The 27,737-nt window shown below is 47.8% G+C and overlaps 11 protein-coding genes across 11 annotated transcripts; 6 read left to right on the forward strand and 5 right to left on the reverse strand.

Annotated features, from left to right (window-relative positions):
- Nucleotides 1-903: 903 nt before the first annotated feature.
- TrAtP1_005878 (uncharacterized protein) lies at nucleotides 904-2,541 on the forward strand (the record flags this gene model as incomplete). Its single annotated transcript, XM_014082559.2, has 1 exon — nucleotides 904-2,541. One exon carries the CDS (start codon nucleotides 904-906, stop codon nucleotides 2,539-2,541), a length of 1,638 nt encoding a protein of 545 aa, XP_013938034.2.
- A 215-nt stretch (nucleotides 2,542-2,756) lies between these two features.
- On the reverse strand, nucleotides 2,757-4,312 carry TrAtP1_005879 (uncharacterized protein; the record flags this gene model as incomplete). Its single annotated transcript, XM_014082560.2, has 3 exons — nucleotides 2,757-3,396; nucleotides 3,460-3,905; nucleotides 3,968-4,312. 3 exons carry the CDS (start codon nucleotides 4,310-4,312, stop codon nucleotides 2,757-2,759), a joined length of 1,431 nt encoding a protein of 476 aa, XP_013938035.2.
- An 878-nt stretch (nucleotides 4,313-5,190) lies between these two features.
- TrAtP1_005880 (uncharacterized protein) lies at nucleotides 5,191-9,259 on the forward strand. The gene is made up of 6 exons (XM_014082561.2): nucleotides 5,191-5,477; nucleotides 5,555-5,774; nucleotides 5,852-6,027; nucleotides 6,084-6,515; nucleotides 6,575-8,646; nucleotides 8,721-9,259. Exons 1-6 carry the CDS (start codon nucleotides 5,295-5,297, stop codon nucleotides 8,926-8,928), a joined length of 3,291 nt encoding a protein of 1,096 aa, XP_013938036.2. The 5' UTR covers nucleotides 5,191-5,294; the 3' UTR covers nucleotides 8,929-9,259.
- Nucleotides 9,260-9,719: 460 nt separating this feature from the next.
- On the forward strand, nucleotides 9,720-10,630 carry TrAtP1_005881 (uncharacterized protein; the record flags this gene model as incomplete). The annotated part of the gene is made up of 3 exons (XM_014082562.2): nucleotides 9,720-9,759; nucleotides 9,833-10,101; nucleotides 10,154-10,630. The coding sequence occupies 3 exons, from the start codon at nucleotides 9,720-9,722 to the stop codon at nucleotides 10,628-10,630; spliced, it is 786 nt and encodes a 261-aa protein (XP_013938037.1).
- Nucleotides 10,631-11,142: 512 nt separating this feature from the next.
- TrAtP1_005882 (uncharacterized protein) lies at nucleotides 11,143-11,612 on the forward strand (the record flags this gene model as incomplete). Its single annotated transcript, XM_066112898.1, has 3 exons — nucleotides 11,143-11,192; nucleotides 11,260-11,439; nucleotides 11,504-11,612. 3 exons carry the CDS (start codon nucleotides 11,143-11,145, stop codon nucleotides 11,610-11,612), a joined length of 339 nt encoding a protein of 112 aa, XP_065968984.1.
- Nucleotides 11,613-11,671: 59 nt separating this feature from the next.
- On the reverse strand, nucleotides 11,672-12,453 carry TrAtP1_005883 (uncharacterized protein; the record flags this gene model as incomplete). Its single annotated transcript, XM_066112899.1, has 4 exons — nucleotides 11,672-11,745; nucleotides 11,804-11,895; nucleotides 11,957-12,051; nucleotides 12,127-12,453. 4 exons carry the CDS (start codon nucleotides 12,451-12,453, stop codon nucleotides 11,672-11,674), a joined length of 588 nt encoding a protein of 195 aa, XP_065968985.1.
- A 202-nt stretch (nucleotides 12,454-12,655) lies between these two features.
- TrAtP1_005885 (uncharacterized protein) lies at nucleotides 12,656-16,514 on the reverse strand. The gene is made up of 5 exons (XM_014082566.2): nucleotides 15,679-16,514; nucleotides 15,444-15,612; nucleotides 15,162-15,386; nucleotides 14,725-15,105; nucleotides 12,656-14,671 (listed from the first exon to the last, which is right to left on the reverse strand). Exons 1-4 carry the CDS (start codon nucleotides 16,463-16,465, stop codon nucleotides 14,727-14,729), a joined length of 1,560 nt encoding a protein of 519 aa, XP_013938041.2. The 5' UTR covers nucleotides 16,466-16,514; the 3' UTR covers nucleotides 12,656-14,671; nucleotides 14,725-14,726.
- Nucleotides 12,762-14,515, forward strand: TrAtP1_005884 (uncharacterized protein; the record flags this gene model as incomplete). The annotated part of the gene is made up of 3 exons (XM_014082565.2): nucleotides 12,762-12,874; nucleotides 12,926-14,333; nucleotides 14,390-14,515. 3 exons carry the CDS (start codon nucleotides 12,762-12,764, stop codon nucleotides 14,513-14,515), a joined length of 1,647 nt encoding a protein of 548 aa, XP_013938040.1.
- A 14-nt stretch (nucleotides 16,515-16,528) lies between the features above and the next one.
- Nucleotides 16,529-18,248, forward strand: TrAtP1_005886 (uncharacterized protein). The gene has a single exon (XM_014082567.2). The coding sequence runs from the start codon at nucleotides 16,841-16,843 to the stop codon at nucleotides 18,188-18,190; it is 1,350 nt and encodes a 449-aa protein (XP_013938042.1). The 5' UTR covers nucleotides 16,529-16,840; the 3' UTR covers nucleotides 18,191-18,248.
- Nucleotides 18,249-19,183: 935 nt separating this feature from the next.
- TrAtP1_005887 (uncharacterized protein) lies at nucleotides 19,184-21,940 on the reverse strand (the record flags this gene model as incomplete). The annotated part of the gene is made up of 1 exon (XM_066112900.1): nucleotides 19,184-21,940. One exon carries the CDS (start codon nucleotides 21,938-21,940, stop codon nucleotides 19,184-19,186), a length of 2,757 nt encoding a protein of 918 aa, XP_065968986.1.
- Nucleotides 21,941-23,281: 1,341 nt separating this feature from the next.
- TrAtP1_005888 (uncharacterized protein) lies at nucleotides 23,282-27,114 on the reverse strand. The gene is made up of 5 exons (XM_066112901.1): nucleotides 26,821-27,114; nucleotides 26,664-26,766; nucleotides 25,726-26,608; nucleotides 25,088-25,647; nucleotides 23,282-25,022 (listed from the first exon to the last, which is right to left on the reverse strand). The coding sequence occupies exons 1-5, from the start codon at nucleotides 26,985-26,987 to the stop codon at nucleotides 24,114-24,116; spliced, it is 2,622 nt and encodes an 873-aa protein (XP_065968987.1). The 5' UTR covers nucleotides 26,988-27,114; the 3' UTR covers nucleotides 23,282-24,113.
- Between the last annotated feature and the right edge of the window lie 623 nt (nucleotides 27,115-27,737).

The following is a 27,737-nucleotide window of genomic DNA, read 5'->3' on the forward strand; positions in this document are numbered from 1 at the left end:
TAATAAATAAATTTTTAAATTTCTTTTTATATTTATTTATTTAATTAAATAATTAATTATTTATATAAAATTAAAATTTTAAAAAATATATTTATTATTAAATATTATTATTATTATTTATTTATAAGTTATATTTAATTATTTTATTAATATAAATTAATTTTCTTTTAAAAAAATATTTTTTAAAAATTATTTTATTTTTATTTTTTAATATATAATTTATTTTAAATATATTTTTAATTATAAAAATTATTTAAATATAATTATTATTTTAAATAATATTTATAAAATATATATAATAAAAAAAATATTTTTATTTAATTTTAATAAATATAATTATATTTTACTTTTTTAATATACTATAGTTAAACTAAAATTAATTTTTATTAATTTTTAGTTTATATTATATATAATAATCTTCAACCACAGCTGTATTCTAACACCTTTCAACTTCTATTATCAATGGCTTATACAAATAGCCTTACTCTTCCACATGGCTCACCATCCGCCTTACCAGCTATCTCCAGCAGTAAAGGAGCTGATCTTATGGTCTTAAAAGTAGCATCTGTACTTTCGACCTCTTATTCAGATAATGATTTTCGCGACGCAATTTTCCTGGCCGATGAGCGACTCTCAAGAGGCAGTGCTAAAACTAGGCGCCTTCTCCGACTAGAGCTCCTACGAGAAGCAATCGATTGCAATGGCGAAATTATCGAGGAAATGGGTAGTGTTGTAGAGGTTTGTTAGACCCCGACCATTCTACCTGCTCATTCAAATTGGTAACAAGTTGAACAGCGCTTAAAACTCATCCGGGGCCTTGTCGAAAAAGTGAATTCTCGCATCGAAGCTATCAAACGACAAATCGACTTGGCACATGCTCAGACCTCACCTGCTCTGCGAGATATGTCATCTCTCTTTGAACAACACAAGGAAATCGAGAGGAAGCAAGAAACTCTCAGCGCCGTCGAGAGCTACTTTGTACTGACAGAAGACGAAATCGATTTGCTGACGTCAACGTTGAAACCGGTTGACGATGCATTCTTCACCTGCCTCCAGAAAGCGAAAAAGATCACCCTTGGTTGCGACATACTCCTGGGATTTGAAAACCAAACTCTTGGCTTGGAGTTGATCGATCGAACATCCGGGCATGTAAATTTAGCTTTCCAAAAGCTCTACAAATGGGTTCAGCAAGAGTTTAGGACGCTGAATCTAGAAAATCCCCATGTGAATCCATCCATGCGGCAAGCGTTAAGAGTGCTTGCTGAACGACCTTCTCTATTTCAAAATTGCCTTGACTTTTTTGCGGCATCTAGAGAACGATTTTTATCTGAGGCTTTTCACTGTGCTCTCACAGGCATTACGCCCCAGGGCACAGAAGATACTTCTACCAGGCCAATTGATTTAACGGCACATGATCCGCTCCGCTATGTCGGTGATATGTTTGCTTGGGTTCATTCTGCAACAGTGGGTGAGCGAGAAGCGCTCGAAACTTTATTCACTCTAAAAAAGGATGATGCGCTGAATCCATCAATGCCGAGCTTCAACGAAAAGCCTTGGCACTTCCCTTCAGATGAGGTCTCTGTCGATACTGATTCTAAGGTTCTTGAAGCACTTAATCAATTAATGGATCGCAATTTCTCGCCGGTTGTTCGAATACTGCGCCAGCGAGTTGAGCAAGCAGTTCAGTCAAACGAAGATGTAATCCCTGCCTATAAAATTTCTACGCTTCTCAGTTTCTACCGAGCTACATTTGAGAAGCTTCTAGGCGCGGGTTCCGGTCTAGAAGAATGTACGGGAGCTTTAGAGAAAGTAGCCAAGCGACAATTTCGATCACTTGTGAGAGATAATATTTTATCTATTCAAGGTGAATTTCAACAAGTTCCTCCCAACCTAGAGCCCCCGCGATTCCTCCAAGATGCTTTCCAACAGCTCGGCATCATTCTCCAGACTTATGAATCTTCTTTGTCTGTGTCCGCAGACCCTGGAAGTGAGGTTCAAAGTATATTGTCACAAGCGTTTGAACCATATATGTCGGGCTGCGAAGAGATTGCGAAGCCGATGACGTACCCTGAGAGTGGGATATTCCTCGTCAATTGCAAACTCACGGCAGCTCTTTGCCTAGAAACCTACGAATGCACGACCTTCAGAGCAAATGAAATTCGAGACAGCATATCACAGGATGTTGTTAAGTTGGTTAATGACCAACATGCTGTATTTCGCCAGAAATCAGGTTTGGATATGCTTCTAAATAGCCTAGAAGATGCCGCACTTGCTTCAGTAGCACCGTCTTCTGTTATCCAAGCTAGCCAGGAGTTGGACGACTTCCTCCCGTCCGCATTGATGGATGCGATGGATAGGCTAAAGGGGCTCCAGGACTCAGGGATCGCTCGAGAGATTGTAGAACAAGCTGCTGAAAGATTCTGTGGCGACTTTGAGAGATTGGAGGAGGCTGTTGCAAGTCAATTCGACGATGAAACAGACAATGAAGCGGCTATGCGATTTTCAAGGACATCGGCTGAAATCCGTGTTCTCTTGTCTTGATACGCAACACTCACGGATACAAAGTATTCTCATTGTATTGTAGCCATGGTTTTTTTTATTACATGGGTTAAGATTAGCATGCGCACACTTGATTATATATTATCGCATTGCTCTTAAAAGATAATCAACAATAGCAACGTTCACGATACCACTGCGCGCATAATAGCATTACAGTCCACTGTACAGCACGTCTTTGATTGATCAAATCTCACATCTCATCTCCTTGCTTCATTATTGGACCGGAACGCTTCTACACTGTGCCGCACGGAACTGCTCGAGCTGCGCCGCCGTCGCGCCCTCTGTTCCCACGGTTCAGAGGGATGCAGTCCCGTAGACTTTGCGAACGCATTGAGGACATCTGTGAGCGAGACAACTCCAATCAGCTTACCCGACAGCAGCGCACCAGCCATCGCAGCCGCTGGAACCGAGAGGACAGGGGCAGCAGATGGGATCGCTCCCGGAGCAATATCGCTCGTTACAGAGCTCTGTGATGTTGCCGTTGGCGTGGCGGGTGTTGGCAGAGGTGATGGTGGCGGTACAGAGTCCACAACCCACATTCGATGCGATCTGGTTGCCACCAGTTTGGCGACGGTATGAGCCAACGTGGAATAAGGGCTAACATAGAATACGGGATAGACATCCTGTCCCTTTTCTACGCCTCTTTCATTGAGAATAACAGAAATGAAGTTCATGCAAGAGCCACTGAGTAGATGTGCGCTCGAGGAACTTGTCAAATGCCGCACGTCCTTGGTTGAAATATTCCCCACTACATTTTGTCCATTGTCCACAATGGCTACGCTTGAGAGGCCCTCATCATACATGAGAGAGAGAGCGTCCGTAAGCGGAGCATCGGCGCTGTGGGCTTGTTAATGATGGTTCACGAATATCAACCACCTTGTTGAAGCAAAGTCTACTCACTGAACGGATATTATCGGCTGGCCGCCAATTCCCAACTCTTGCACCGCAGCTGGGTAGAGCCGATCAATAGTGGGAAAGTTGATTCCCTCGTTCCAGAAGAATTCCACCATACGGAGCTGACTTAAAATGCCGATAACATCCCCGGCTGCATCGGTGACCAGAAGTCTGTGTATTCCGCTACCGAGCTTCTCAATAGCCTGAGATAGGCTGACGTTTGAATTCAGCTTAACGATAGTGTCTCTGAAACAAAGACTTTGAATCTCTCGAAGTGCTATATGAGCTCCTCCTTGGGCCTTGACCATGATGTCGTGGTTGTCGGGTCCAGCGAGTCCCACGACGGTTAGAAGATAAGCGTTCAGGTCGTTGTAGTCGAAACAAAATGTTGGATTAGAAGCTGAAGTTTCATCCTTAACGAGAACAACGCTGGTTGGGCTATGTAGCAGCATCTATGGTTTCGACATGAGTAAAAAAGGACCAAGCCACAGCGCAGGTAACAGTCGGTACTTACCATAGTCGCTTCCTCCACGCTGCATTCGACGTCGATCCATCTTACGTCGTCGGGAGAAACAAGCTCTCCTATGGTAATATCTCCCCATTCTCGGCCAACAAACTTGGGATTTTGGTGTCTGCTTGTGGAAGGCGGGTGATTGACGAGATCCTGAATCGCCGCTTGAGTGAGGGAAGGGTGGCGATAGCGGGGTGATGGTGGGAGATTGCGGTAGCTTTCTGTAAAGCTTTGACGATGGGTCGCTCTGCTGGTACTCGAGCTCGAGTGTGACCTTTGTGGTGAGGGCGACGACGACTTAACATCGGCTGGCTTGGTAGACCTCTCTACATCGGTATTGATAGACATGTTGGATTTCGCTGCTATCGCATCCTTATCCATTACATGTTGGTAGGCAAGATTCCATGAAAAATGTCCAGTCGAGAAAATGCGAAGGAACGAAAGCAATGCGCAGTGTTCTCAGGTGATGGGACTAGGAAGAGGCGTAATCCCCCGGATATACTTTCTGCTCCATTTAAGTCGTCGCATACTAATACTAGGAGCTTAGGTGCGGTCATAGGTACTCCGCCTAGGAAAGGTACTACAAGTGGCAATTCGTCGAGAGGCTGTTGTCTAGCTCAGTGGCTCCACTGATCTTAGCTACCCTGGTAGGCCATGAACAAAATAAGGTTCACAGATTGGTTGATTGATAGGTAGATGCCAAACTCCTCGAATGAGTAGAACGACTGGGAAAAGCTTGCGCGATTAGACATGTAGTCTTATTGATGCTATAATAATAATATAGAAAGAAGCAGCGCGCCCCTGTTCATCGAGCAAATATCTCGTCCACTTGACTTGATATCACTGCCGTTTCGAACCACCACTCACTTGTGCAAGTGGCTCACAGTAAATTCCAACTGAGTTTAGATCGATCAGTGCTTGGAATGCGAAAGCTTTGTGTCCTGGGGATCCCGCTGCATTTTCTAGACTAAGTTGAAGAGTTTTCATAAGTACAAGGGCCGTCAGTGTTGAGCTACCGTAGTAGTTCTCTCTCTTGAACAATCTGAGCAGCTTTGCCCATTACTTCCTCTGATTAGGTACCTACTACCCAGGCACTATCGCGGTCTAGGTAGTTTTTTTAGTACACGCCCAGAAGTTATACACACCCTTCCCCTCCCCCACCTTCCTCACCTGCACCCACCACAGAACTTCGATTTCTGTATTATCTGCTTTTCTCTTTTTTTTTTGTCCTGCCGCTAGCTCCGCGATAAGGATCTTCTTTTTTGTTCTGATTGTCAAAAATCTTCACGACATAACTGCGCGGCGTTCTCGTCCGTTGGCCGTCGCAACCATGTCTCTTCTCTCCCCAGACGTGCATGCCGAGCTCACGCAACTTTTGCAGGCGCTTCAGGCTTCCGATAACAGCATCCGATCTCAGGCTGAAGAGCACCTCCAAAACAGCTGGACGAATTCGCGCCCAGAGGTCCTCTTAATAGGCCTCGTGGAACAGATACAGGGCGGTACAGACAATGCGGTAAGTCTTAACCCTCAGGTCTTAACGGCCTCCCGACTGCTGGGCTGCGAACTTTTTTTTTTGACTTCTCTGCCTAGCTTCGTTCGTTTGCGGCCGTCATATTTAGGCGCATAGCCTCGAAAACTCGAAAAGCCGAATCTGGAAACAACGTAGATCTGTTCTATTCGCTAGCGAAAGACCAAGCCGTCGTCATTCGCCAGAAACTCCTTGAAACCTTGGGCTCCGAAGCTGATCGAGCGGTTCGCAACAAAATAAGTGACGCTGTCGCTGAAGTCGCGCGGCAGTATACAGACAACAGTCAGTATTCCCGGTCACCACACCTCATAATGTGCCCAACTTCCTTCGTCTTCGATACTAATACCTGAGCTGGATAGATGACTCTTGGCCCGAACTGCTAGGAGCACTCTTCCAACTAAGCCAGGCTCTGGAAGCCGAAAGGCGAGAGAACGCATACAGAATCTTCGCTACCACGCCAGGTATCATTGAAAAGCAGCACGAAGAAGCGGTTCTGCAAGCCTTCCAAAGAGGCTTCAAAGATGATGCTGTCCAGGTACATTGTTTGGTTCACGATCTGCGGTGCAGCCTACTGACTGGAGCTTTGCGCAGGTTCGATTGGCGGCTATGGATGCCTTTGCGTCCTTCTTCAGGACGATTAGCAAGAAAGGGCAATCTAAATACTATGCTCTCATTCCCGATGTGCTCAACATTCTCCCTCCCATCAAGGATTCCCAAGATTCGGACGACTTAAGCAAAGCCCTGGTCGCACTCATCGATCTGGCTGAGACAGCACCAAAGATGTTCAAGCTTCTGTTTCACAACCTCGTCCAGTTCAGCATTTCTGTTGTCCAAGACAAAGAACTGGACACAATTTGCCGCCAAAATGCACTGGAATTAATGGCTACATTTGCTGATTACGCTCCATCGATGTGTCGAAAAGATGCGTCTTACACTACGGATATGATCACTCAATGCTTGAGCTTGATGACTGATCTCGGCGAGGATGATGATGATGCCGCCGAATGGTTGGCATCTGATGATGTGAGTTTTTTCCGGCAATAGTTTGTACTAATAACTTTCTTGCTAATACAAGTATCTAGCTCGAAGCAGACGAGAGCGACCAGAATCATGTAGCTGGAGAACAAACCATGGACCGCCTTGCTAATAAACTAGGAGGGCAGACAATTCTTGCTCCTACATTCAACTGGCTCCCTAGAATGATGACTTCCATGGCATGGAGGGACCGACACGCTGCTCTCATGGCTATCTCTGCCATTTCAGAAGGCTGCCGAGACCTGATGATGGGAGAACTTGGTCAAGTTCTTGATTTAGTGATTCCTGCTCTTCAAGATCCGCACCCTCGTGTGCGATGGGCTGGCTGCAATGCGCTGGGACAAATGAGTACCGATTTTGCCCCCAAAATGCAAACCGATTTCTACGACCGGATCTTGAAGGCAATCATCCCTGTCTTAAACTCACCAGAGGCCCGGGTGAAATCCCATGCCGCAGCTGCTCTAGTCAACTTTTGTGAAGAAGCAGAGAAGTCAACCCTGGAACCTTACTTGGATGAGCTTCTATCACACTTATTCCAACTACTCCAAAGCGAGAAGCGCTTTGTGCAGGAACAAGCTTTATCTACCATCGCAACCATTGCTGATGCGGCCGAAGCGGCGTTCGCAAAGTATTACGATACTCTGATGCCTCTTCTTGTAAATGTGCTCCAGAATCAGAATGAGAAAGAGTACAGGCTTCTGCGGGCCAAAGCCATGGAATGCGCAACTCTTATTGCTCTTGCTGTCGGCAAAGAGAGGCTTGGTCAGGATGCCATGACCCTTGTGAATCTGTTGGCACACATCCAAACAAATATCACAGATGCAGACGACCCCCAGGCCCAGTACTTGATGCACTGCTGGGGCCGCATGTGCCGTGTTCTTGGCATCGACTTCATTCCTTTCCTAGAGAACGTTATGCCGCCGCTTCTCGAACTCGCCATGGCTAAACCGGACATACAACTATTAGATGACGATGAGCAAGCCGAGCAGATGCAAGGAGAGGAAGGCTGGGAGTTTGTGCCACTCAAAGGGAAAATGATCGGCATTCGTACTAGCACTATGGATGACAAAAACATGGCCATTGAACTCTTGGTTGTCTACGCTCAAGTGCTTGAGGGTGCCTTTGCCCCCTTTGTTGCAAACATTATGGAGAAGATCGCGCTGCCTGGCCTTTCCTTCTTCTTTCACGACCCCGTTCGCTATATCTCAGCTAAGCTGGTACCGCAGCTGCTCAGCTCCTACAAGAAGGCTTACGGTAGCCCCTCAAACGAGCTGACCGGCCTTTGGAATGCCACTGTGGACAGACTACTGGAGGTGCTTACTGCCGAGCCAGCCATCGACACACTCGCAGAAATGTACCAGTGCTTTTACGAGTCTGTCCAAGTCCTGGGTAAAGAGTGCCTGACGATAGATCACATGAATCGCTTTATCGACTCCGCTATTTCAGCACTGGAGGACTATAAAGACCGAGTGGCAGAACGAGCTGACGCCAAAGAAGGCGCTACTGCTGACGACGTAGAGGACGAAGCAGAAGAGACTCTCATAGCAATCGAAGATGACCAAACGCTTCTGTCTGATATGAACAAAGCGTTCCATTCCATCTTTAAGAACCATGGTATTGCGTTTTTGCCAGCATGGGAACGTCTCATGCCCACTTATGAAGGGTTTCTCGCATCACCGGATCCAACACAGCGCCAATGGGGTCTTTGCATCATGGACGATGTTTTGGAGTATTGTGGCCCACAAAGCATTCGATACGCGACATACATTCAGCAGCCCCTCATTGACGGCTGCAGAGACGCCTCAGCAGCAATTCGCCAGGCAGCTGCGTACGGTATTGGTGTCGCAGCACATAGGGGCGGCGCCGCGTGGTCTCCATTTCTAGGCGGATCTGTGCCGTTTCTCTTCCAAGTAACGCAAGTTCCTGAAGCTCGGAACGAAGATAACGTGTATGCGACAGAGAATGCTTGCGCTGCCATTGCTAAGATTCTCCACTACAACTCTACCAGTCTTGAGGACGTTCCAAGTACCATTAACCAGTGGATCGACACGTTGCCAGTCACAAACGATGAAGAAGCAGCACCTTATGCATATGCATATTTGGCAGAGCTGATTGATCGGTGAGTAAATTGATGGAAATTCCATGGACCCAAGAAAATTGGACAGAGCAGAACCGGCTAACTCAGATTCATAGCCAATACCCATCTGTAATGAACCAAGCTGGCAAAGTATTCGTTTTCATTGCCCAGGCCCTGGAGGCAGAGACTCTTCAAGGACAAACGGCCAGTCGTGTGGCGGCTGCAACAAAAGCTCTTCTAACGGCTGCAAACGTAGACCCAATGCCATTGCTTCAGCAGTTCTCTCCAGAAGCACAACGAACAATCATGGGTTATTTCAGCTAGTAGTGGTTTGGTCGATAGAGGGCAAAGGTTCATTCCTGATTGCAACTGGCTGATAACCAGTGAAACTGATACAAAAATGGCGCGCTTGACAAGTTTGAAAATGCTCAACAAGAATTTGCCAATACCTTACTGCGGGCTGAGTAAATAATAAAGAAGAGGCAGAATACCTGTTGGCGAGGAGGAATATCAACAAATTATACCGGATAGCGGATTTGTACTCGTGGCAGCTATCTTGAATGTAAGGATAAACGATTTAAATAGGTCACTAGTTAGGAGGGTGAGCGGTTATAATCAAGACAGCCATTTGAATTTGAAATTTACAGAATAGATACCTACTTACCTGAAGACTACTACAAACACTGCGGCCTTCACACTGCGGAAACAGATGGTAGAGCTCACCGACGCTCTAATCAATACAGTACATCTACCTAGATAGGCACTGTATTCGTAGCCTTCTATCTACATTCTTGTACACATGTGAGGTTGAATATGCTCAAGCTGCCTCTGCCATAACAAAGCATCGGGACATAGTGTAAGTTTATGGAATACAATAATTTCCATATTAAATCCTACAATAACACAAGGGTTTAAGGCTTCTAATACATGCCATCAGTGCCGCGTACTGTAATTTAGCGTAAGAATATGGCAATCAGCCTCCGGGATGAAAATTTCAGCCACGTGACCTCCTTCCTTTGACTCTTTTTTTTTCCATTGGCTACGATAATCAATTCTGACTTATTTTCTTACATACTAGTAGTATTTAGATAATACCACTTAATTATATTTAGGCAATGTCGTCCCCCGATCGTCGCGCTGGCATGAAACGGCCCAGTAATTATCATTCCTTCCAACACTTATCACCTTTGTGGGTGAATGGCTAATCTCGCGGTGGCCTCTGCTACAGGAACTCAGTCGCTCCCACCGCCGTCTCTGCCGCAACTGGTCGCGGAGCAAAAGACACCTATCCCGGTCACCGATAAAGATACCCAGCGATTGATTGTCGTTCTATCAAATGCTAGCCTCGAGACGTACAAGGCCGTTCAAGGTGGTGTCAGCCGTGCGGGTGTCCACCGAGAGGAGAAATACTCGCTTCTCAACAGCGATGAGCATATAGGCGTCATGCGGAAGATGAACCGTGACATCAGCGATGCACGGCCGGACATCGCGCATCAGGTTGCGTACATTTGGGCCTGAAAGATCGGAAACACCGTACTAACTATCGCAGTGTCTACTGACCCTCCTGGACTCACCAATCAACAAGGCCGGCAGACTCCAGATTTACATCCATACAGCCAAAGGCGTGCTGATCGAGGTATCCCCCTCTGTCCGCATTCCCCGGACTTTCAAGCGATTCGCAGGCCTCATGGTGCAGCTTCTACATCGACTCTCCATTCGCTCCACAACTTCAAACGAGAAGCTTCTACGTGTGATTCAGAATCCGATTACAGATCACTTACCACCAAATTGCCGGAAAGTAACTCTTAGTTTTGATGCGCAAGTAGTTCGCGTGCGTGAGTACATGGAGGCTTTGAACCCTAAGGAGAGCATTTGCGTTTTCGTTGGAGCCATGGCGAAAGGAGCCGACACTTTTGCCGACTCAATAGTTGATGAGAAGATTTCCATCAGCAATTTTTCGCTATCAGCAAGTGTAGCATGCAGCAAGTTCTGTCATGCGGCTGAGGATGCGTGGGATATCCTATGAGCTTGACTGAGAGGAGTAGATTAGCTTGCTGATCGAATACAAGCCGGCTTGACGTTGATACAACATCCCGTTTTGCCCAACAGCTCAGAGTCAAAATTGGGATCCTAGCAGTTGGCGCCACGCACTGTTTTTACAACCAAAACATTGTGGCGCTAACAGCAGCTAAGACACTACGGCTATGGCGATTAGTCATGTACGGTTTAGCATGGATGGAATTTTCTGAACCGCGAAGCCATAGAAAGCAATGCAGCCTCCTTTTGGAAATACATGTAGTATTATAATTGTTATTCTGTGCAAGCATTGTTGAAATCAGATTTGCGGTGCACATTGGTTTTTTTTTTTTTTTGCTGTGCCGCTTAGCAGATATTCGCATAATTCCAACCTTGACATATTTGCACTGATCCCTGTGTCATACATACTCGGGCGATTTAAAAAAAATTTCTTCGGTTTCCCAGGTCCACGTCCTGCAACGCTGATAACCTTATCTTTTAATCGTGACCTACCTATACACAATGGGAGTCGGAAACAAACGGACGCTCACGAAAACAAGGCGCAAGACGCGGTATGGCTGTCCTGAATTAGTATCTAAATATTATTGTCCTGATCTTCTGAAACTGATTCTCAACAAGTGATGTGGATCAAATCATATCTGATCTTCGATCCGCGAAGCACCTAACGCAATATAAGAGCACGAAGCTTTCTCAGGATCTTCCTGGGCTTGGCAAAAACTACTGCGTCGCCTGTTCTAGGTGGTTTGATGCCCCTTCAACTTTAACGGCCCACGAGCGAGGAAAGCCGCACAAGCGAAGGTAGATCTCCGCAATCTCTCAATTCCCACGAGTGTCTCGCTACTTTACTGACCGACCTTGCAAGGCTAAAACAATTGCGAGACGAATCCGGACAGTCTAAAAGCACCAGCGTGGATAAGAGTGGCCTGGTTGAGGATACCACAATGGATACTGGTGTTGAGATGGCTCTTTAAACTGTAATCGAAATCTCATTGGGCCGTGGGGCATGGTATATGGGAAAGGACTCTATGAATCAGCGCTGAACTTCACTCGAAATCCTTTCATCTGATGATTCGTCCACGAGGTCTTCCAATAGCACTGGCCCGTCTGGAGCGGCGACTGTTAGTTCTGCCTCTTGTGGAACTACCTCGTGCCGATGGCAAACGGGACTGGCGTGGCGCAGGTATACTGCGCTTGAGACTGGGCGCTGTCGATTCCAGAGGACTTTCAACAAACGATACATCGGTCGCGGTCGTCCTATACAGCTGTTAGCAAGGGAGGGAATGCTTCAGTTTGTCTGCATCCAGAGACGACGGACATATAAGTTGTTTCTCCGTCATGTGCTGGTCGTGGGTCGTTGTTGGCTTGCGCAGGATGCGGGCGGCTTCGGCTGAACGACTGGGGGACGGGAGTCTGGACAAAACAGAGAAGATAGATCAGAACAAGTTACATTGAATTTGATTGGAATTATAGTAGCAGAAGCAGCACCTCGGGAAAGTCAACGCAAAAGGCGTTCATATTAAGGCCGTAAAGGAAGCTGGCAAACGATTCACCAAACCTGGCCAAACTTTCGTCTATAAGCTGGAAGTGCATCATGTTTGCCTCGAGATCGGCCATGGCATCAGAAAGCTCGGCAAAAGCCGGCTCTAGCCTCTTGAGAGGAAATGCGTTCTCTGAATTGTTTGCTGGATGAAGCGACCCGCGCAGCGATGACCGAGAAGAGGGGCGCAGCGGAGTGGTAGGTCGAGATGTCCATGAACGTGAATTCGGTTTGGCACTGCCGGGGTGTGACTCAGAATGCGTGAGTGGCGCCATGCTGAGCAATACTCTCCGCGTGCTCTTTGTAGAGAAGAAGAGTTGATGCTAATAGAAAGCAGTGACTCAACGCGCGCGTAGCTACCAAAGCCCAAGCTACAAGGGTGCACTAGGCCGATCTGCCTTTATCTTATCTTGACCTATGTACATAGCATCTAAACATGCGTACTAGGCCTAAGATTTATTTTATTTTTATCAATCAGCACATTGCCGCCTTCTGCGGCTTCTACTTATATTGCTCCATGCGCTGTGAAATTCTTTGCATTTACCAATAACTGCCTTTCCAATAAAGGTCATAGGTAATTACCATGGGGGCTGAACAGTCCTCAAACTCGGAATCACGCCGTGCCGACACTGGGGAACCTCAGAGGACGTGCTACTATGAGCTTTTGGAAGTTGAAAGGACTGCCACTGATATCGAGTAAGCCAAATCCGAAGACGTAAAGGCTTTTCACACGTTAAATGCAAGTAGAATAAAAAAAGCATATCGCAAGAAGGCCCTAGAACTGCACCCTGATCGCAACTTCAACGATGTGGAAGCAGCCACTAGAAAGTTTGCCGATGTTCAGGCCGCTTATGACATCTTGTCCGACCCTCAAGAAAGAGCTTGGTACGACTCGCACCGCGAGAGCATCTTGAGTGGCCAGCATGACCCCAGTGATGCTTCTTCTGCGCCTGCGACGTTCCATAACGTGCGCCTCACCACCGCAGATGATATTATGCGCCTCATCTCTCGATTCAACTCCACAGTCCCATACACGGATGACAAAGATGGTTTCTACTGGATCGTAAGAGAAACGTTCGAACACTTGGTTCTGGAGGAAGAAGCTGCCGCCGACTATGAGGGCACTGAATGCCCCGAGTATCCTACATTTGGCTTGTCAAGTAGTAGCTTCGATACAGTCGTGAGGCCGTTCTACAACGCCTGGAATGGCTTCAGCACAAGAAAGTCGTTTATGTGGGAAGATAAATACCGCCTCTCAGATGCTCCCGACCGCAGGACCAGACGTTGGATGGAGAAGGAAAACAAAAAGGTTCGAGATGACGCTATTCGAGAATTTACCGATGCCGTTCGATTTCTAGTCTCGTTTGTCCGAAAACGAGACCCTCGCTATACTCCAAATTCGCAGAGCGAGGCAGATCGCCATAAATCCCTTCGGACCGCCGCCGCTGCCCAAGCCGCGCGATCACGAGCTGCCAACAGTCAAAATTATTCATCATTTGAAGTGCCAGAATGGGTCCAGGCCAGCGAAGACAAGGTGGATGAGCAAGATTCTGAATCTGAGGAATCTGAAGCTGAGATTCTGGAATGCGTGGCATGTAACAAAAGATTTAAAAGCGAAAAGCAGTTTGAATCTCATGAACGTAGCAAGAAGCACCTCAAGGCCATTCAAGAGCTACGCCGCCAGATGAAAAAGGAAACAGCAAATCTGGATTTAGATGCTTCGAGCACTGATAACACGCCTGATACGTTCTTGAAGGATGACCGGGACTTGCAAAATGTGGATATAAATGAGCAGGATCACCAGGCTGATATGGACATGGAGACTACATCCTCCTTGACGGAGCAAACAAATATGCATGATGATGAGCAAGAGGCATCTACAAAGACAGCGACATCACCAAGCCGGGATGCATCAGAAGCGGACTACAACGCAAATCACATCGAAGAGGGACTCGACAAGCCCTTTGAAAAGCTAAATCTCCAGTCAACCAGCGAAGAATCAACATCTATTGATCATGGCGAAGAGATATCTGAATATTCTTCTCAACAGCCCCAAAACAATTCTGCTGCGGACGTGAATTTGAAAAGCAAAGTAGGAAAAGCCAGACTCAAGCGCCAGAAAAAGGCTGCTGCTGCTCTGGCAGCCGAAATTGAGGTATCCAATGCACGCAGTCCAACTGATTCGAAAACGTACTAACCATATTGCCACAGCATCGATGCAATATCTGCACGGTTGAATTTGATTCTAAGACGAAACTGTTTAAACATATCCGTGATTTCGGGCACGCTGCCCCCATCACCCTATCTAGCGATGTTGGCAACAGGAAGAAGAGATGAAACTTGTGTCATCTGACATATCGATTTTGTGAACCGGAGTCTTGATATGACGCTGTCTGGGAAAATACTGGAATTAAAACAAAGCCGGGGTAGAGAAAAAAAACAAACACTCTCGGCCCAGATGCAGTTGTCGATATAAAGTCCCGAGATATATATCTATCCTGAATGTGAGTGCTTGGCTACCAAAGACTGCTCACGATCATACATACCATTAAGTTACCGTCATATCGTCATCATCACTCAATAGCTCAACTTCATCCACCGCGCCATCTCTGCCCTCGCCGCTATACAGCACAGGCTCATGATCTGCCACGTGGATTATGGTTTTCCCTTGGACGTTCTCTACACACTGTCTCCATTCCGTCCAGTCACTCTCAGTACGGATAAGAAAGCCTATCAACATGCTCGGATCCATTTCTTTGATGTGAATGCGACGCAGCCTAGAGGTATGGCATGACTCGATGTCTTCTTCGGTATATTTGGTTACATCATCGTGATATGGAATGGCTTTTCGTGTATGATGAGGATCCAGGTAAAATAGGTAACTCCCTTGGCTACCCACGAAGTAATGAGAAGATGCAGGGCGGCCGCTGGAGAAGGGATATTAGCTATAGCATTTTCGGCGCCAAAGTAAAACACAACATACCCAGCAATACCAACAGACTGTGGCATATGGAGAGCAGCAATTAGTGCGTCCCAATATATTGGAGTGATTTTGTCGATGCCGAGGCGCGTCCGTATAAGAATTAATGTCGGATTGAATGTTTGTCCATCGGACTTTGCGATCTTCATAAAACTATCCTCGTAAACATCCTGACCGTCATTAGGTGAGTATATATTTAGAGAAAGTCCTGAGGAGCTTGTAAGAGCTCTGTATCTCAATGTCAGCTGCGTCGTCTGTTGAAAACCCTAGGAATACTCAACGTACTGAATACACTGAGCAGTGGCGGATGGACCAAACCACTCGCCCGGGTATTTCCCACAAGCTGTGGCCCCGTGGCGTACAAAATTATGAATGGAATAAGGGGCTCTTGGGTCGTCGGCGAACATGCTTATAAGATGGCGTTCCTCTTCTTGGGATTGGTCGCGCCGCCAGTCTTGACAGCTTCAAGTTAGACAGACTCTTCAAATTAGAATTAGCTGTGATAAAAACAAAAGCGCACCTCTGCCTAGCCGCAGAATACCGATGGTTGTGGCGAGTAGGCTCTGCCCAGAACGAATCATGCAACCCCAGCCACTATCGGAAGAGAAGCCAGCTGAATCTGAAAGCGTGCTCTTGATCCTCATAGAAAATGAGAGCGCAGATGCGGCTTTTGGGTCAACAGATTTTGGTATAGGCTCAAAGCCGGATCTATAAGTCATCCAGAATTTAGATGACATGTCTTCCACGAATCCAGCGGGCCACCCTGTTCCCGGAGGCGGCTCCTCGTCAGCTACAGCTGATGAGAGGCTGCTCGAGGTGGACGCCGGCGGCGTTTCGAGCGCATTTGCTGGCGATTTGGATACGGCGGGAGAGCTTTGGGCCGGAGGCGAGGCGCCAGCGGTATCTGGTGGGCTAGATTCTGGTGCATCGTGGCTCACGGACGCCGTCTTGCTTGCAGCTCGGGAGCTGGAGTCGTCTAACTTGTAAGAGCGGCCCAGGCACCAAACGGGCTGGTCACTGTTCACATCGTTGGCTGGCTCGGGATCCCAAAACATTTGCATGATCTTCCGGGGGTATCGTCCGAGGTCAGCTATATTCGATTCCATGGCTGTTGATAAAGCAGGATGCCGTTGCGAGGTTGCAAGGTTGTCACTGCATGTGCCGCTGTTGACTACTAGTAAGGACCGTCGAGGTATGTCATAGGGCTGCGCATGTGCAAGGTACGTACCAGAAGCACATGCTCTCTGCCTTGGGTGCTCCACAGAGGCAGGTGCCTGCAGTGCGGGTTGTACATGCGGTCGGTACATTGAGATCGGATGATAAAACAAAAAGCACTCTGATATTTGTTGATATGCTATAGGTAGGTATCCTACAAGTATAATACACTCCGCTAACTGCTAACAATGTCGACATACATGCTAGTACGTACGATTTGTATCCATTTGACGATTTCATATTAATTAATGTTGTACATCGATCGCCCCACGGAGTATTTTTAGCACGCTCTATACTAGGTAGGTACCTACCAACCGGCTAGTGACATAGTGACATCTACCATTCCTTGTCATTTCTCATCCTCCTAACCATAGACCATACAGCATAAACCTTCATGCAGTTATTATCTATGCTTCCATCTTACTTACCTCTCTCTATAACACCTCTCTCTCTTCCTCTATGCGTCCATGGTTGACACTTCAGATACACAATACATAGACCGAACCAAGACTGCTAATCAGTCACGCAATGGCAAAGCTACACCCGATGCCTCGGACAAGCCGATAAAGCTTGGAGACTTCAGCAAGCTGTTTTCCGAGTTCCTACATCCCGCTCAGCACAGAACAGACTCTGCTTCCGACATTTCGGAGAAGAGCAGTTACAATGAAGACGAAAGCTCTCCGCCAGGCCTGATTACCCCTCAGGCCAGCAGGCTACCTTCAACAGCCTTGGAACGTGCCTCTGAGCAATCGCTTCACGATAGTACTAGCCGGACGATCCGTACCCAAGAGGCCTCTGCCCAACGACCGCAACCCAACATTGTCAGATACAATCTCCGACGTGACGTACAGTCCATCTTTGCAAACGGCCACAGCACCAGCGTTCTTTCATCTTCCGAGCTAGCGTCATCATCATCGTCAACATCGTCATCGTCATTTTCTGCAGCTTCGACGGCTGTAGATCATGGCACATCATACCAAGCCTCTCTCTGCGGCAGGGGACATCGGGTTGTCGAACAGTCTTTTCTCCTGGCAAGCTCGCATTCTGAGTGCTCGGAGTGCTTGGTTCAATCCAAAATAGATAAAATCTCGAGTCGCGTGAGCGGAGAGCCATTTCTGATTGAAGAGAAGCATCGGGCGCTCATGATGGGCCTCGTCCCTTACCGCGCCCGAGACGCTGCGATGGCAGAAAAATACCCCGACATCACGTCCCAGGGCATACATGTTTTCGTCGACATGTCCAATATCGATATTGGGTACCAGACTACGTTAAAAGAGAGTCGGTCCATTCACAAAAGCTCCCGTCTCTCACCTATGCCTCACCTAAACCTAGAGCTTCTGACCAAAATCCTGATTCGAGATCGGCCAGTGACAGCCCTTAATGTGTGCTGCTCTACCCTTCCAGGACGTTCAGAGCCTCGATATGTGCAGCAGCTGCGGGAGTTGGGGTACCACATTGATCTAAGAGAACGCAAAAGGGTCAACGACGGGCTTTTCTCAGCAAAGGCGCCCGAGACCCTTCGTTATGTCGAAGATCTTGTGGACGAGACGCTGCAGGTTCGCATTGCCGAATCTGTGATGGAGCATTTTCATAAACCCGGCACAATAGTCTTGGCTACCGGAGATGCGAAGCCGGCTGTACACTCGGATGGGTTCTTCTCATATATGCAGCGTGCACTACGGATGGGTTGGAATGTTGAAGTCATCTCTTGGAAGAGCAGCCTCTCCCTGAGGTGGACTGATAGACAATGGGCATCTCAATGGAATGGCAAGTTTCGTGTTACCGAACTAGATGAATTCTTGGAGATATTAAAGTAGTTCATATACACAAAAGATAGTAGAACATCATGATCGATGACTGTTCATGATTCGCAGTGCGTGAATTCGCATGTGATATATATTTTTATTTATATTTTTATTTCGCCATCTAAATGTGTACGTTGTAATCGTGTGTTTAACAACGTACGTAATAAAACCTAACGACTCGAAACAGGGTTTCGAATGCGTTACGTAGTTATCTCGTGTATTCAAATGAAAGCGGGTTTACCGCAAGAAAAATCTGTAGTATACAAGCATGATGATGTACAAGTGGTATCGTTTATATCCGCCGTTACATAAAATCATCCATCTGTCCCAAAGCCCAAATTGTTCCAAAACCTAAAAGTAAAAGAAAAAGAAAGAAAGAGGGTTCTTTTGAAAGAAAATGTGAAACCATTTCGTAGTCGTGAAAGCTTGCCATCATTTCATAAGATGAAAGTACTCCAAAAGGAAATTGTAGCTATCATTTGCAATAGCTTGAAATAATCGTTTTTTTTTTTTTTTAAAAAAAAAAAGGGGGGGGGAGTGCCATCCTTCGCATAAGAGAGAGATTTCTGACTGAATGATAAGCCTTTTTTGTGAACTCATTCAGTGAAAGACCGAGTTGAGTCAATTTAGTTTGCTCAAGTTTGGCTACTTTCTCGCTCTTCTCGTATTGAAGCCATTCCTGAGCTGATAGTGCCAGTAGCTAAAGACGATTGACTTGGAGGTGGCATTGCTGAAGTGGGATGCTGTCCTGCTATTGAGGCTGAGCTGATGGCTGCTGCTGCTGCTGCTGCTGCCGCCGTCTTATGCGCAAGTTGCGCTAGATCAAGGCTGTTTTCGCCGTTGCTGGGGATTGGATTTGGAGTTTCACTCCTGTGTAAAGGCGAAGAAGGGATTGGAGACGCCGACTTCTTACTCTGTGCATCGGTATTTCCACTATGACCCCCTCGCGTAGAGTTGCGCGGAGATACTCTTCCGGTCTAGTTGACAAGTTAATTCATCCCATCATCAAACATTGCATTCTGTGAGCTGCTGGATTCTAACCTGTTTAGCCCAGCGTAGACCGCAGCTATTGCACAGATCTCGCTGTCCACTCGGCCCCCTCCGCCATTCTGGAGTATTTCGAGTATGGCAGTTGGCGCAGTCGCGAACTACATTTCCAACCCCCTTTCTCCTCTTCCGTTTCTTTTTGTTTGACAGCAAGCCGCCAAGCTCCTCTGCCAAGATTCGGTTGATCTTTTCCATTTGCCGAAGCTCAAATTGCCAACTTGAGCATTTTGTCGTCCTGAGTTCATCGAAAATATTGTCGTCAGACGCAAGAGCGGCATCTTGAGATCCAGGGGGGAGCGCTCCACCTGCTGGCTGTGAAATTTGGCCGCTAAGGCTTCCTTGGTTATGCAGAGGGTTGGCGACAAATAGTGAGCTGCCCGCGGTTAGAGATGAAGGAATATGGCGAGATGATGCTTTCAAGAGCTTTGTCTGGGCCAGAAGGAAAGATGGCTTTTGACCCTCCAGCGCATCTCCAGGATATAGAGTGGTTTGAGCTTGGAGCCCCTGGCCCCGCCGATTGAGCATTTCATGTTTGCAGGTAGATATTTTCCCTCTTCTGGCTTTCTCAACCGTGCGTCCAAATTCAGCTCGTGACTCTTTCCGCATCAACTCTTGGATGCTTGTCCCAATCAATGACTCAGGTTGTAGGTCCAGAAGTGACCTAATATTTGTTGAAGTTGAGAGAAACATGCCAGATGTAGACAGCTTGCTCCAGAGCTCGCTGTCACCAATGCCGCCATTTGTCTCCAAGGTACGCCTACTGAGAGCAAAGACAGGCCGTTTCCTGCCAACCAAGATGATACATTTGCGCCCTCTGCCTTGGTCAACAAATAGAGACCCGTGACTCTCGAACCACGTATATCCACTTTGTTTACGCCTTATTCGGAAAACAATGTTGACATGAGTGCCCGCCGTTGCGTCTTTCAGCTCCCGCGTGACGGGAACAATGTCTGAAGGATGACAAACGGAGGATAAAGAATTCCCAACCAGGTCTGCGGCATCGTATTCGAGAATACGTTTGCAGGAAGGTGATAGGTAAAGGAAGAGTCCTTTAAGTGATATAACATGGACCACGTCGTCGGCATTTTCGAGGAGCATCTTATCCCACGATTGTTTATGCCAATCCGAAACGAGCCCGCTCGGATTATACTGCTGAAGGAGGGTAGAAACATCATCCACCCCGAGTGTCTGACCGTTCTCGGATTCCAAAGGATTAGATGGTGGTGGAGTCCATATATACTGCCCAATATCGTTGTGTTTGTAGTTCACCTTGACGCCTCCCATTTCTTGACCAGAGATGGCGTCAGGGCATTCAACAAGATCAATCTGAAAGCCGATGAAGTACCTTATTTCATCAGTGTCCCAGGGTATAGGTATCATCGTCAAGAGGTTCAGAAAAGGCTTTCCTCCCTTGCGGTAGTTTATCAAGCTCTGTTGCACTTCGCGACCCTCCTTTATCATTCTTTTGAGGTTAAACACGGCCCCGTCGTCCACAAACTCTCGCTTCGATCCTGCTTCCACCTTTCCATCGGGTGCTTGAAGGAAGCGGCAGTTTTGTCCAATGATTTCATGGCGGCTGTATCCAGTGAGGTTCTGGAAATTATCAGATACGTAAATAATGGGACAATCATTCATCGTGACATCACAGACGACAAAGGCACAGGACATATCGACAGCGCCCAGGTGGATTTTAGGGGCCTTCCGAGTGGCAACTAGCCATAGCGCTTTCAGCATATCGAAACCACTTTTGGAGTAAATGGTCCTTTCTTTTGATTGGTCTCTGACAGGGGTTGCACCGCCGGAGGGACTTGGCTGAGCCATGTCCACTGGTGAAGCATTCTGTTGGGTGGCAATAACTGGTAGAGGGCCATGTAGGGAAGAGGACATGTTTGGCGCAAATCCCCTCATGCCAGATTCAACGTTTATGTGAGAATGACCAGCATTCATCGGCGCGAACTGTTGTAGGGAAGCGTTCATCATATCTTCGTCGCGCACCACACCCATGCCGTCTGGGCCGCTACTTGGGCGAATTCCAAGCGATGCGCTGTTGGAATCTCCAGCCATGGTGGCAAAGCCATCATCGCCCGGCGCAAACTGCCCTGCGTTGAGCTGGCCAGTAATAGGTGAGGCAGTTAGACCAGGAACTTGGCCGCCAGTGCCAGAGAAAAGATCAATAGTTTGAGGTTCGGCTGTCATCCCTCCCATGTCCATACTCGCAAATTGGGTTGGCATCATGGTACCCATGATATCCTGAGATATAGAAGCGAAGCTGCCGGTGTCCGTCATATAACTGCCCATCTGATCTTGCATGCCGACGCTGGCGCCGACGTCGGGGAAGTTGGAAGGTATTTCCGGGTCGTACTGATAGCTGTTGAAATCCGGTGCTCGGGAGTCGAATCCCATCATGTCTCCGGGGCTGATGGTTGACATGCGGCGAGGAGGAAGATCCTGTAGCGCCGAAATCATGGGATTTCCGTGGGCATTGGGCGGCATGCTTCTTCGTCTCTGGATGTCGTGGTGGCGCATAGCATCGCCCATGTGGTTGCCGGCCATAGCATTCTGGCTGGCGATCATGTGGTTGCCCAACGCGGATTGCAGCTGCTGAGGCTGGATGGCAGCGTCTGGAATCGACATGCCTAGAACGCTGGGCTGGGCATGTGTTTGCTGCTGATCCTCCTCCGAAGATAGCTGGTTTGTCTGGTAGAAGCCCTCCATTGTGCCAGCATCTATCTAAGCACCCGAGGCCTGGCGACCTCTGGTAGTCGGAGAGGGAGAGGGCGAAGAGGGCGAAGAGGGCGCCGTGAGATAGCGTCGGTAATCAAGGCGAGCGCCGGCTCTAATCTTGACGCTGCTTCCGTTTCGCAGGGACGGCAAGAAAGAGCTGTTTGATACGGTCGTGAGCAGACGTTGTTGCGCGGGGTATGTATGGAGCGTGAATGAGCTGAGCCTTGTGCTGCGGTAGTGGTCCTCGAGATGGAGCTCGCTCAAAATGTTGCGGACTAAACAGATGCGAACGAGAGGCCGCACGGCTGGAACTCGGGTGGTGGCGATCCCTTGAGAAGATGTCGATCAAGTAAACGTGTGGCTGCTAGTGTGTTTCTTATGCGAGGGTCCAGAAGTGCATCCCTCGGACAGGTGCGCTGCAACAAGAGCGCAAAAACGCAGAGCCACGACGAGTGCCACTTCTCAGGAATGAGAGCTTTGCTTAGGTCCACGCACCAGTGTCCATGTATCTCATAGCTTGGGAATGGGATTTTGCAGTGGGAATTGTTTAGGTCACCGGAGAAAACCACTAGAAGGATGTGGTGCTATTACGGCATATCTCTTGGATCGGTAGGTACCTAGGTAGGCAACATGTCTGCTATGTTTCGACATATTATGTAATCGCACCCCATCAAATGCCACCAATGCCTGGTAGTCTAGTTGTCTAGGTACTCTAAAGGCAGGGAGAAGCGCATCCCAGCAGCCAGCAATATTAACATCTCAAAGTATAGGTAGTTTTACTGGAAGCTACATACATAGGTACACATCACAAATCCTCAAAGGAACCTGAGCCATAGCCGGGAGACTTATAAACGACCGATGGCAGTGATTTCGGATCACAGGGTAGCAGCTTGTACGGATGAAGTACATCACAATTGAAGGAAGGGGGAAAAGAACGGCCCTATATTGCTGGCTAAGGCATACCTACCTCGTGGCGTGATAAGAGAAGTGGCACCCATCCCGATGGGTTATATTGCTACTATATATTATGCGCTGGATTCGCGATTGGGACTACTGCTACTAGCATTGGGCATGGATCCCCTGCAACATGTGCCTAAATGCGCAGGTAGATGCTTGGGCAGCTGAAGTCCTTCATGCTCTCTGCCGCGCCACCTCGCTCTCGCAGTAGCCGCCCCCTTGTAGCTGCACAGGACGATTTCAGCCTTGACAAAGGCACGGTCTTGAAGGCCTACTGCAAACCATTACGGAGTTTATGAATGTAGAAACACCTAGATGCCTCAATAGTAGTAAATGAACATATGATTAATATACCAAGTTAACTGCCTTTCGTCCTCTAACTAACCAATTCTCATACCCTTGGCTAAATAACTCCAACCCTGTCATTCTTTCCAACCATGCTACTATTTCCAGTCCTGCTAATGTTTGTTTCCATTCCTGCCATCACTTTTTATCTCCCTCTTTCCAATACTTTAATAGGCGATAGGACAAAGTAAGCTATATTCAAGCTATTTAAATCCTGTACCGATAGAGTGTTTTTGCGAACGGATCTAAATTCGCTTATAATTTTCAACAGCTTCATCTTTGACAACTCTATCTTTACGAAATGCATAAACGCAATGATTTCACCCGCCTTTTCACCGGATTCAGCATACGGTAAACTGGTTTCGGTATTTGCCGCCGATTAGTAATTCACGGCTCTGGCGATGTTGGGCACCGGATTAAATCATCAACTTTGTGATTACAATAATGTCAACTTCCACTGAGATCAGAACGCAGCAGAAACGTTGTGCATCAGTCGTGGCATCGCCTGGCGCTTGACATGCCAATGCTCTAGTGTGCTAGCAAACACAGAGCCACAGTATCGACCGATACTGGAAGAAGAAGAAGAAGAAGAAGCGAGTTTATCACTGTAACAGATGTCTAATATAGCAAGCAGGGACATTATAAATAACCCTGCCAAGGCCACGATAATCCACTCGTGTAAGCCATACCGCTCATTATTGCTATCTGAGCTCTGAATTACACGGCACAAATTTTTTTTTTTTTTAAATGTTTTCATGAAACCTGGAATTATAGCGTGAACCGGGGACTCCCAAACTCCGCCCACCTCAAATTTCCGGACTGAAGTAATTATTACGCTCAAGTCATTTCCAATAAGCATGGTCTAAACTTCTAATCCAAAGTCACCTTTCAACTGTCCAGTCTCCTGATTGAGTTGTTCAAAGAATATCTCGATTGCGCGAGTAGCTTGTGAGACGACCGGAGATTCGTCAGGCCCTTGTTCGATGCAAAGTACTTTTTCTCGCAGGCCATGCAGCGCCTCGTCCCGATCTTTTCGCTTCTTTTCGCGCTCAGCTAACCATGTCTCCCGCCCAGCCAGGTATTTGGTGCTATGTCCAAGTCCCGCGCTTTCTGGTGACAGGCCGCCACATGAGCGATCAAGAGGAGCAGCCGAAAAGAACAGGACTCTCCCGGCATCATCGTGTTGGAACTCGCGCCGTATAGTATCGGGCAAGGTTTCATTGATGTTGTCCGGTAACGTATAAACCTCAGGGGGTCGTGGCGGATTGTACATGTTAGCATGTGCCTGAACAGCGCCAGGTGTACCCATTCCGGGTGGTCTGGGTACTGTGGCAGCATGGCCTTGCATATACCCCGTAGGTCGAGGATTTGGCATTTGTTGATGGTGCATAGGCATTACTGGTGATTGAGCGAAGCCTGGATTATAATTTTGCATGTATGCAGGCTGAGGCTGATATTGATACTGCACTGATCGCATCTGCATATGCGCAGGAGGAGTCTGTTGCGGTGGATGAGGAATAGGTACAGGCGTCTGCGGTATATTTGACCCAGCAGTCGGATTGACTGGCTGGAAATGTTGTGGCATATGCCCATAATACTGATTTGGAGCTGGTACTGCGCCAACCATGGAGTAAGGAACAGCTCCGTTTCTCGCGGCCTCACTCGTAGCGTCCTTAGCTGTAGGATTTAGTGGGAGGCGTTGAGCTGGTTCTGGAGGAATCTTGGACATGACAGGCATTGCAGGCAGCATCATATCTGGAGGTGGTGATTCCTGGAATGGGTAAAACTGCGTCAGTCATGGCATGCAGTGTGTCATATCGCAATACTGAAACTTACATTCGGCCCTGGTGGTCGACGATGGACGGCGCCAATTATGGGTGGAGCATTCGGGCTTCCCCATGTAGGCCGCGGGAGTTCATCTGTTTCCTTGGCATCGTCGCGGAGGAGATGCTTGATTGGGCTGGGTATCTTCTTCATCTGGTGGGGAATATCAAACAAATCCATCTCATAGTCTTTATCTCGTACTTCATCTGGAACACAGCTCGCCCATGTTTTGATCTTGTTGAAGTGGAACTTTTCTTCGTTATATCGAGACTCGCAGACGTAGACATCTTTGTCTGGGGAGAGCCCTCGGGGACGGCCTTTATTAAATCGCGTGACAAACATAACATAGCAGCGGTCAATGACATCTGCAATCGGATGGTCGCGGTATTGGCCTGTCTTCACCACTTCGCGCTCGTAAAAGTGTTTTTCGTATCGATGTACCGTTTGCTCCGGTCTGTAGTACCAACAGGCATTAATCCACTTTTGGCCGTCACGGTCCTGCCATGTGCGGAATATTTGAGCAACAATGGGCTTTGCCAAGTCATTGGGGTTGCGAATGTGCACCCAGTCGCCTTTGAACAATCATAAAGTAAGCCAAAGTGCAGAGGCGCGAAGGACAAGAGCGCACGCAGCAAAGAAATGACACTTACCAACTTTCCAGACTTCTCCGCCATAGTCAATGCTTGCTAGAGGAAGCCTGCCGTCCTCGTCTCGGAAGTCATCATCTGGTTTCAACTTTTCCTGCTCTGCTAGTACCCGGGCTTGCTGCTGTAGATTCACGGCAGCTTCAAACACTTCGCTATCATCTTCGTTATATAGCTTCGCATTTTCAAACATCAACTCCAGGTCTGATAGCGCCTGGTCAACCGTCTGATATTTTTTTCGCTTCGCCTTCGTTTTGATGCTGTCCAATGCGATGGGGTTTGTGATTATTTGGTAGTAGTCGGGGACTACCGTCTTATCTGGCAGCCTCTCGAATGGTGCGACAAGAGAGTTCCCATCTTTATCCTTGGCTTTCCTAAGTTCTTTGAGGATCGAAAAGATTCTGGCTTCCGTCGGGGTCAAAACCATCGGAGGCCGGCGGCTTTTTTGTTGGAAACTCGAGTCTTTATCGGTGCTGCGGTCGCCTCGACCAGATCGTCTTCGGCGTCCTCCCCCGTAGTCTTCATCGTCGGAGTCTTCGTCGGTATCCTCCTCCTCCTCCTCCTCTTCCTCATCGTCATCTTGATTGCCAATGCGTCTCTCAGCTCTTTTTGGCCGTCCGTCTTCTTCGTCCTCAGCCTCAGACTCTAGCGATGGTGATGATTCGACAGGAGGCAGCTCTCCCAAATCTGGCAAACGCGCCTCGTCCTCTGTGATATCTCCACTGTCAACGAGTTTTTGAAGTTCTGCTTTGAAGACTTCTCGTAGTCGTTCAGCAGCCCCAAAGATAGGCGCTGAGGGGCGATTGTAAACCTGAGCATTGTGACAAATTTGGGAGACATCTCTGACAAACTCGGGGAAGGTAGAATATTGCTTTTTTTGTATTTTACTCTGCCATTACGTTAACAATCTCGCTGCTGCGCAAATAGCAAATGGTAAAACGTACCCGTATAGTACTGAAAGCAATAGGTTCGGCGATGATATCGAAGTAGTCGGGCAGGAGGCGTCTGTTGGGGATGCGCTGAAACCCAGCTGCGAGCTCTTCACCACTGGACATTGTCAAAATGAAGGCGCGCATCTCGCATTGCTTAGGGGCGACTCACCCTTCTTCGACGCTACATAGATATTTCGAAAGATCATAGATCAGCTGAAATGAATCGTGAGGTTCATCTTGAGCCGAGTTGTCTTCCATATCTACGCTAGATTCATTGGGGCTCTCTTTCATGTCGACATCGCCGTCGACGGCCTCGTTAGCGTGCTCCTGGTCCATCTCAAGCTACGATTTTGTCTCTGGACTGGGAGTAAAAAGGCTTCTGGTCGAGTGGCACGGAGTATCTTGATCGAATTAAACGTCTCCTCCACTGGCGCCCCATGTGCCTTTTTTTTTTTCCTTCGTAGAATCGCGACGACTGAGATGGTCTCGCGATGCATCAATACAATGCATGGCGATAGCCGGAACAAAGTTCTTCCCGTTCGCGTTTGCCACTAACTAATTACGGAAAAGCCTCAAGTGGCCTCAAGTGGCCTCACGTGGAGGCTTGAGAGGCTTGACAGCCTTGAAGCGAAACGTAGCTGCTGTTTTTCAGGCACCTGGCAGCCGAGGCAGGTAGTATGCTGCAGAGTGGCGACTCAGCTGCCTAAAAATCATACAACAGCGAATGGATATAAGCTGAATCATCCATATGTCAAAATTGAGGTTTACTGACAAACTAGTGCTCAATTGATGCTCTGAGGGCTCTGAGGGCTCTGAGGGACAAAGACGAAAGGGATAGTACTGGTTACTTGTAGGCCAATGCGGGCCATTCGCAGGCGTAGATGTGAAATGCTACGTTGAAGCTGCTCCACTGCAGCACAAGGTAGCGCCCAATTGTGATACGTTAGCGCTCCTCCATGCCGGAGCTACTGTGGCTATGACGCTTGGACGCGTATTAGATTTTTTTCCCGCTTGCGTCTGCGCACTGCATTTGATCACTGAAACGCCATGTGCGAGCAACAGTGGCCTGTACTGTCTGCCATGTAC

This window comes from Trichoderma atroviride, chromosome 3, assembly GCF_020647795.1.
Source record: "Trichoderma atroviride chromosome 3, complete sequence".
Classification (NCBI taxonomy): domain Eukaryota; kingdom Fungi; phylum Ascomycota; class Sordariomycetes; order Hypocreales; family Hypocreaceae; genus Trichoderma; species Trichoderma atroviride.

Excerpts from the sequence above, each read along its gene's own strand:
- TrAtP1_005880 (XM_014082561.2), top strand. The coding sequence starts at position 5,295 with ATGTCTCTTCTCTCCCCAGACGTGCATGCCGAGCTCACGCAACTTTTG. Across the intron at positions 5,478-5,554 it reads AGGGCGGTACAGACAATGCG|CTTCGTTCGTTTGCGGCCGT; the intron begins GTAAGTCTTAAC and ends TTCTCTGCCTAG. Across the intron at positions 6,028-6,083 it reads TCAAAGATGATGCTGTCCAG|GTTCGATTGGCGGCTATGGA; the intron begins GTACATTGTTTG and ends AGCTTTGCGCAG.
- TrAtP1_005885 (XM_014082566.2), bottom strand. The coding sequence starts at position 16,465 with ATGTACCGACCGCATGTACAACCCGCACTGCAGGCACCTGCCTCTGTG. Across the intron at positions 15,387-15,443 it reads GCCACTGCTCAGTGTATTCA|AGCTCTTACAAGCTCCTCAG; the intron begins GTACGTTGAGTA and ends ATTGAGATACAG. Across the intron at positions 15,106-15,161 it reads CAGTCTGTTGGTATTGCTGG|CGGCCGCCCTGCATCTTCTC; the intron begins GTATGTTGTGTT and ends TCCCTTCTCCAG.
- TrAtP1_005886 (XM_014082567.2), top strand. The coding sequence starts at position 16,841 with ATGGTTGACACTTCAGATACACAATACATAGACCGAACCAAGACTGCT.
- TrAtP1_005888 (XM_066112901.1), bottom strand. The coding sequence starts at position 26,987 with ATGGACCAGGAGCACGCTAACGAGGCCGTCGACGGCGATGTCGACATG. Across the intron at positions 26,767-26,820 it reads CTATGTAGCGTCGAAGAAGG|TGGTGAAGAGCTCGCAGCTG; the intron begins GTGAGTCGCCCC and ends GACAATGTCCAG. Across the intron at positions 25,648-25,725 it reads CGGAGAAGTCTGGAAAGTTG|GCGACTGGGTGCACATTCGC; the intron begins GTAAGTGTCATT and ends GATTGTTCAAAG.